This window comes from Archocentrus centrarchus, chromosome 23, assembly GCF_007364275.1.
Source record: "Archocentrus centrarchus isolate MPI-CPG fArcCen1 chromosome 23, fArcCen1, whole genome shotgun sequence".
Taxonomy (NCBI): Eukaryota; Metazoa; Chordata; class Actinopteri; order Cichliformes; family Cichlidae; genus Archocentrus; species Archocentrus centrarchus.
Window position 1 is genome coordinate 197123 of NC_044368.1, and position 6973 is coordinate 204095.

At 39.7% G+C, this 6973-nt stretch overlaps 1 protein-coding gene across 1 annotated transcript; it reads left to right on the forward strand.

Moving 5' to 3' along the window:
* Window positions 1-5006: 5006 nt before the first annotated feature.
* Window positions 5007-6688, forward strand: opn1sw1 (opsin 1 (cone pigments), short-wave-sensitive 1). The gene is made up of 5 exons (XM_030719855.1): window positions 5007-5346; window positions 5427-5595; window positions 5675-5840; window positions 6124-6363; window positions 6596-6688. The coding sequence occupies exons 1-5, from the start codon at window positions 5007-5009 to the stop codon at window positions 6686-6688; spliced, it is 1008 nt and encodes a 335-aa protein (XP_030575715.1).
* Window positions 6689-6973: the final 285 nt, after the last annotated feature.

Genomic DNA, 6973 nt, shown 5'->3' on the forward strand with positions numbered 1-6973 from the left:
TAGCTCTAGACCACCACTGCGTTTTGGCTTTTGTAAAGTTTTTAAACTTATTCGTAGTGGTTTGTTTTTCCACAGAAATTTTGTCATGTTTGAGTCTAGTGTCTTAAACCAAGCAACAGAAGGTTTATTAGGGATCAGTGAGAACAAATAGATGATTTTTGGCAAAACCATCATTTTAATGGTGGAAACTCTACCCATGAGTGATCTAGGTAAACTATTCCAACGTGTGAGATCATCCTCTATCATTTTTAATACAGGAATGTGATTTAACCGAACCAAGTCTGAGTGTCTGGCAGAAAAATTTGTACACAAATATTTAATTTTACCTGACTGTAGTGAAGTTGATTATTCTTAATAAAATAATTTCAAGTGTAATTAAATTGCACCAAATAAACATGGTTTTAAGTTAATCTGAGAAAATTCATTGCATTAATAGATTAATTAAATCCTTTTTTTGTGCCATTTTTTATTCACAGAAAAATTTGAGCTGCTCTGAGTTTGATTCAGTTTCATTAATCAGAAGTTTGAATGTGCCTCAATGATATCGCATTGGTTAACTCAATTATTTTGAATTTTATATATAAAAAAAAAAAACAATAATTTGACCAAGCAAGTTTACGCCTTCTGAATATTATTTAAATGTTGCTGTAATATTTGAATTAAAACTAAAAATTCATACAAACAAACCACTTTATTGATCAGCCGTTTATTTTTTATTTAACAGACATTAAAGATGGCAGCACGGTGGCGCAGTGGTTAGCACTGCTGCCTCACAGTTAGAATACCATCTGGAAGGCCTGGGTTCGATTCCACCTTGGCCCAGGCCTCTCCCACTCTCTGTGTGGAGTTTGCATGTTCTCCCCGTGCTTGTGTGGGTTTCCTCCGGTTTCCTCCCACATTCCAAAGACATGCACTTACTGGGGTTAGGTTAATTGGCTACACTAAATTGCCCATAGGTGTGAATGAGAGCATGAATGTGAGTGTGAAAGGTTGTATGTCTCTCTGTGTTGGCCCTGCAACAGGCTGGCGACCTGTTCAGGGTGTACCCTGCCTCTCGCCCTATGACAGCTGGGACAGGCTTCAGCCCCCCCGCGACCCTGAATAGGATGTGCGGAAGCGAATGGATGGATGGATGGATGGATGGATGGACATTAAAGATCAAAATAAATCACCTGCTGTGCTATCTGCACACCTAAGATGACTCCAAGTCTTACAACACAAACTCAAAAACACAACAAACATAAATTAAATGAACTTGTAGTTAATAAATCAGTAGTTAATAAATCAATGATTAATCAAACTGTTGAGACTGCAGAGGATCACCTCCAAACTGAGGTCGTATCATACCCATGCTCCATGCAGCTCACAGCCTGGTTATGATACGGTCCCCATTCTGAAGGTCAGTGATCAATTATCACGATCGATGGATCAATAAACAGGTCTCCTCATCAGTCCGAGGTCCAAAATGAAAAGAGTCAACAAAAGTGAAGACGACGTGTTCTTGAAAGGATCTTGTGAAACAGAAAAATAAAGCTAAACCAAACAGCACCTTGCTTTCTGCAACGCTCTCCTGGACTCTGAGCAGAAGACGTGATGAAGATCAGAGGACGGATCGTTCTTAAAGACTTGGTGCTTTTTATCCTCCTTTTCCTCAGTGACCCTCTGCCATTTCTGGCATGCATAAACCACTGTAACTATTTCAGGGGCTTCGGGGTTTTTACCTAATCTGATTGTGTGACAAAGTTTTGAGGATTTGAAGGCCTGAGTAGGAACACTTACTCAGGTAAATCTGAGTTATCCGGATTACACTGGAAGTCAAAGGCACGGAAAAACAAAAGGATCTTATTGGATTTTGATCCGTAAGCCACCTGCTGCTGCTCTTCATTGCTGAGCCCTCTTCATCACTCTGCTGTTTACTTTAGAACAGTTTGTCTTTATTATATTACACAATAACAAGTGTACACCAGTGTTTGTTTGTTTTTTTGTTTGTTTTTTTTACTGTTTTAATAAATATTTAATTCATTTCAATAAAGATCACCGTTTATATGAAAATATAATGATACGAATCAGGGTTTCCACTAGCCTGTCAAATCTAACACCCTTAAAAGTAATTTTAATTTAAATTGCTTACATTTTTACTTCCAAAAAATTTTTCCTACTTTTTAAAAGTCAGTTTAAGTGGCTATAGTTTAGAAATGACTTCAAGAAAAGTATGTCTCTTGCCTGATAAATTCAAGAAAAGTTCAACGTTTTAGCATTAAAGCCAGGTTCTAATTTCTTGGTGGATTGTAAACCAGTGTGCCACTGACTAAGTTTAGATGTTGTAGACTTCCCATCACCTGCATGCTGTACACCTCCCTCCACTGGCAGTGGTCTGAGAGGCCTGCTGTCCTCTTGCTTTTGGTGTTAATGGCCCTCATTTAGTTTTCATGAGGCCCCCACCCAACAATCATTCATTGGAGGAGGGCGAAGTAGCAGATGTGTGCAGACTATGACAGACAAATTTGGGGTGTGGCTGAGAGTCCCAAGCCTCTAAACTAGTGAGGGCAGCCCTCGATCCTTTGCTTTATTTCAGGCTGACCGCAGTAAGGCTGCTGTGAAGGTGAAAATCAAACAATCCTGAATGAGAGCACTGACACAGAGTTGGCTGTGGTTCACTCATTGATCATTTCATATCATATCCTATCAGTGAACCACATTCTAGTAAAATAAATATATTTTTAACTTTACTCCTGTAAAAATGACAACCATAAATCACCTCAGGTGAGTTCATTCGTGTGGTACCCAGGGTCAGGGTCAGATCAATACTGGTGGTGATCAGTTAAATTCAGTTAGTAAATCATTTATTACTTCTCATTTGTAAAGTGCTTGTCATACTTAAGGAACTTTTAATTTGCTTGATTTTCTCCTCTTCAGTCATTCCCAGATTTCCAGCTGGTCGTGAGCCTGTACTGAATAGCTCTGAGGAGCTACATGTAGAATGAAGAGGAGTATGTGCCCATCGAGCACTAAAGACAGACCCGGTAGCAACATCATGAAATCCAACTTGTCAGACATCTAATCCAGTCATCGAACTTTGACAAATATGACATGAAAAGTATGAGTTCACAGTTTGTGAGCAGTCACTGCATTCTTAACTAGGACCTTTAACTTCTCCACACACATTCACAGCTTCTTACCTTTTCTTATGCATTTGAAGGAATTTAATGGGGCTTTGTCGCCTCTCTGTCTCATATGAGCAGCCATGTTTACCATGTTCCAGTTGCCTCAGTCCCAGCTGCATTGGATTCAATGCATCCTGCATTATGTTTGTGCACACCAGCATTAGTGACCAAGAGGTCATTGGGGAGGGGTTCCTGAAACTTGGTGAGAATGGGGCTGACTTCATGTTTTGCACATCATGCTGATACCACAATAGTGCATTCCATTGTCCCAGCCTGACATAATAAGTACTCCAGTCATTTCAATTATATGTTGAAAAATGTACATACATTTTTTTAAATGAGTAATTCTTGCATCTATATGTACATTTTTTTTAAACCTAAATAAGAACTCTGATGAATAAAGTGATTCTGTTTGTTAAAGTCAAAACAATGGGTTATTTTTCAATTTATTTTTATTAATAATCTTTTAATTTTTTATATTTTTTTAGGGATGGTACAGAGGTGCAGTGGTGAGCTCTGTTGCCTCTCAAAAAGCAATGTCCTAGGTTTGAATTTACTCCCCCGCTCGGTTCTCTAGGTGTGAAGTCCACATGTTCTTCTTGTTCCTGCATGGGCTCTCTCCAGGTTCTCCAGCTTCTTCCCACAGTCCAAACACATGCAGGTTAGGTTACCTGCTGCTGGTGATAGGTGTGAATGATTGTTTGTCTCTCTGTGATAGCTCTGTAACTGAATGGTGACCTGTCCAGGTGTACCCTGCCTCTGACCCAGTGACTTCCACACAATTAACTGGATAAGTGGAAGAAGATGGATGGATGTTGATTTTTTTTTTTTTTTGCATTTTTGGCCACAGCAGCTTTTATTAGCAGTGGAGAGAGAGACAGGAAATGGGGGGAAAGATATAGGGGAAGAAATGCAGGCAAATTGGCAACAGGCCGGGACTCGAACCCGCACCGCCCACACCGCAGCGTGGCATATGTATGTGGTCGCCTGCTTCACCACTAAGCCACCCAGGTGCCCGGATGTTGATTTTTCTAGTTAATATAACCAACTGTAGAGAGTGAAAATAAATAATTTAGCAGAAATAAAGATTTACTTTTGTCATTTTATTCGCTCTGGTGTTGTTCTGTATATAGCAGGATGGCTGTGGCTCAGGAGGTAGAGCAGGTCATCTACTAATCAGATAGTTGGTAGTTTATATGGGTTTTATTTTGAAGGTAACAGAGTTACTCAGATTGTATATAAACTCTAACAAGTTCAGTTATTGATTGCTTTTTTTTTTTTTGCTGTTGATGTAATATGAAGTCTATGTTGATCACTAATAATTTAGTTAATTAAATTAATCATTAAATGAGCTCTGTTTGAAAATAGAGGAGAAAACTCCTCTGCTGCCCAGAGGGTTGCAGGTTTGATTCTACTTGGATCAAAACACCAAAAATCAAACTGCTGATGGTGTCTGATAGAGATACTGAGTTAAAGGGTTAATTCCACAAAACAATATATTCAGATGGATTAAGATCAAATTGTTGTAACTGTAGTAATTGTTTATCTTTTACAAAAATTATCTTTGGGTGAAAGAAATGAAGAAATACAGGTGAACGTGGTCACTGTTAAACCACAGACATTGTACAATTAATCTGTTTTCAGCAGTAAACTTGAGCTCAGATGGATATATGTCTGTTTACAGAAGAAACTCTCTGTAAGCAGATTAAGGAGTCAGAAGCTGAAGTTCTTAATCCTAAAAGTTTGGAAAAATCCCAGCAGCTAAATCTTCTGTGTAAGTGGTTTATCAGCATATATAAAGAGGCTGAAGTCACTGGGTGTGGTAGAAAGCTCAGGGTCACCATGGGGAAATATTTCCACTTGTATGAGAACATCTCCAAAGTGAGTCCCTTTGAGGGGCCCCAGTATTACCTGGCCCCTGCCTGGGCCTTTTATCTGCAGACTGCCTTTATGGGCTTTGTCTTGTTTGCTGCGACACCTTTAAACTTTATTGTTCTCATCGCGACCATGAAGTACAAGAAGCTAAGAGTTCCACTGAACTTCATTCTTGTCAACATTTCCTTTGCTGGCTTCATCTTTGTCACATTCTCTGTCAGTCAGGTGTTCTTAGCCTCTATGAGAGGTTACTACTTCCTGGGTTACACGTTGTGTGCTTTGGAGGCTGCCGTTGGCTCCATCGCAGGTAAATCACCTCATCAACATGTAGACAGACTTAGTACAGAGGTATGCAGGTATAACAATGTGTTTCTTCCTCCTCCACAGGCCTGGTGACATCTTGGTCTTTGGCGGTGCTTTCCTTTGAGAGGTATCTGGTCATCTGTAAACCATTTGGAGCCTTTAAGTTTGGAGCAAATCACGCTCTGGCTGCAGTGGCCTTCGCCTGGTTCATGGGGGTCAGCTGTGCCTGTCCACCTTTCTTTGGCTGGAGCAGGTACACTAGGTCCAGGTTATAGTTGATTACAGCCAGATGTGTCCTGCACAGCTGAGTGGACTTTGTCTGTGTTTTGTAGGTATATCCCTGAAGGTCTGGGCTGCTCCTGTGGACCTGACTGGTACACTCACAACGAGGAGTACAACACGACCAGCTACACACACTTCCTGATGGTAACCTGCTTCATCATTCCTCTGACCATCATCATCTTCTGCTACTCCCAGTTAATTGGTGCTCTGAGAGCTGTAAGTCAATCAATCAATCAATCAATCAATCAATCAATCAATCAGTCAATCAATCAATCAATCAATCAATCAATCAATCAATCAATCAATCAATCAATCAATCAATCAATCAGTTACTCACTGATTAACAGACACAAAGCTATTCCCTCAGCATCACGTCATCAGTGCTGATGTAAGCAATAAAAGCATTCCCTGACTGGGATGTTTGATGAGTGTGTTTGCAGATACAGCAGCTTCAGGAGTTTGCTCCTTTAAAGTTTAATTTTGTTGTTTTTCTCTGCAGGTTGCAGCCCAGCAGGCCGAGTCGGCCTCCACCCAGAAGGCGGAGAAGGAGGTATCGAGGATGATCATTGTGATGGTGGGATCCTTTGTCACCTGCTATGGTCCGTACGCTCTGGCAGCTCTTTACTTCGCCTACTCCACAAATGAAAACAAAGATTATCGACTCGTCACCATTCCAGCATTTTTCTCTAAGAGCTCTTGTGTCTACAACCCACTCATCTATGTTTTCATGAACAAACAGGTGAGGACGGTAACTCCCCCCATAACATACCAGAGAACACAAAGGTCTGTAACCAGGTATTTGGTCTGTTTGACTAATTCCCAGGTAAATACTGAAATAAACTTATTGAAATATGAAATCTCTGCTGAATGAAAATGTTTAAAACTGTTTTTGCAGCTTTTCTCTGACAGTTTGTCTTTTTTCCTGCTAAGCTGTAGATAATAAGCTCTGATTGTTGTTTTCATCTCTGCAGTTTAATGGCTGCATCATGGAAATGGTGTTTGGAAAGAAAATGGACGAATCCTCCGAAGTTTCCACAAAGACTGAGGTGTCCACAGCTTCTTAATGCATGGAACAAAATTACACAAAGAAGATATTTAATAGGACAAGTGACTGACTTCATGAGGACTTTTTTGAGTCAGAGTTTGGAGGACAAATGTTTCCTGTAAATGCAGAACATAAACATTACATGTAAATACAGTTTATACATCTACACTTACATGTTCAGCTGATATTTATTTTCCTTTAGAATATATTTGTTTAGATAAAAGGCAAAAATAAACTAAAAACATGATGAACAATTTGTTTCTTTAGACTTTCTGAATAAAATGACTTTGATAAGATTTACATT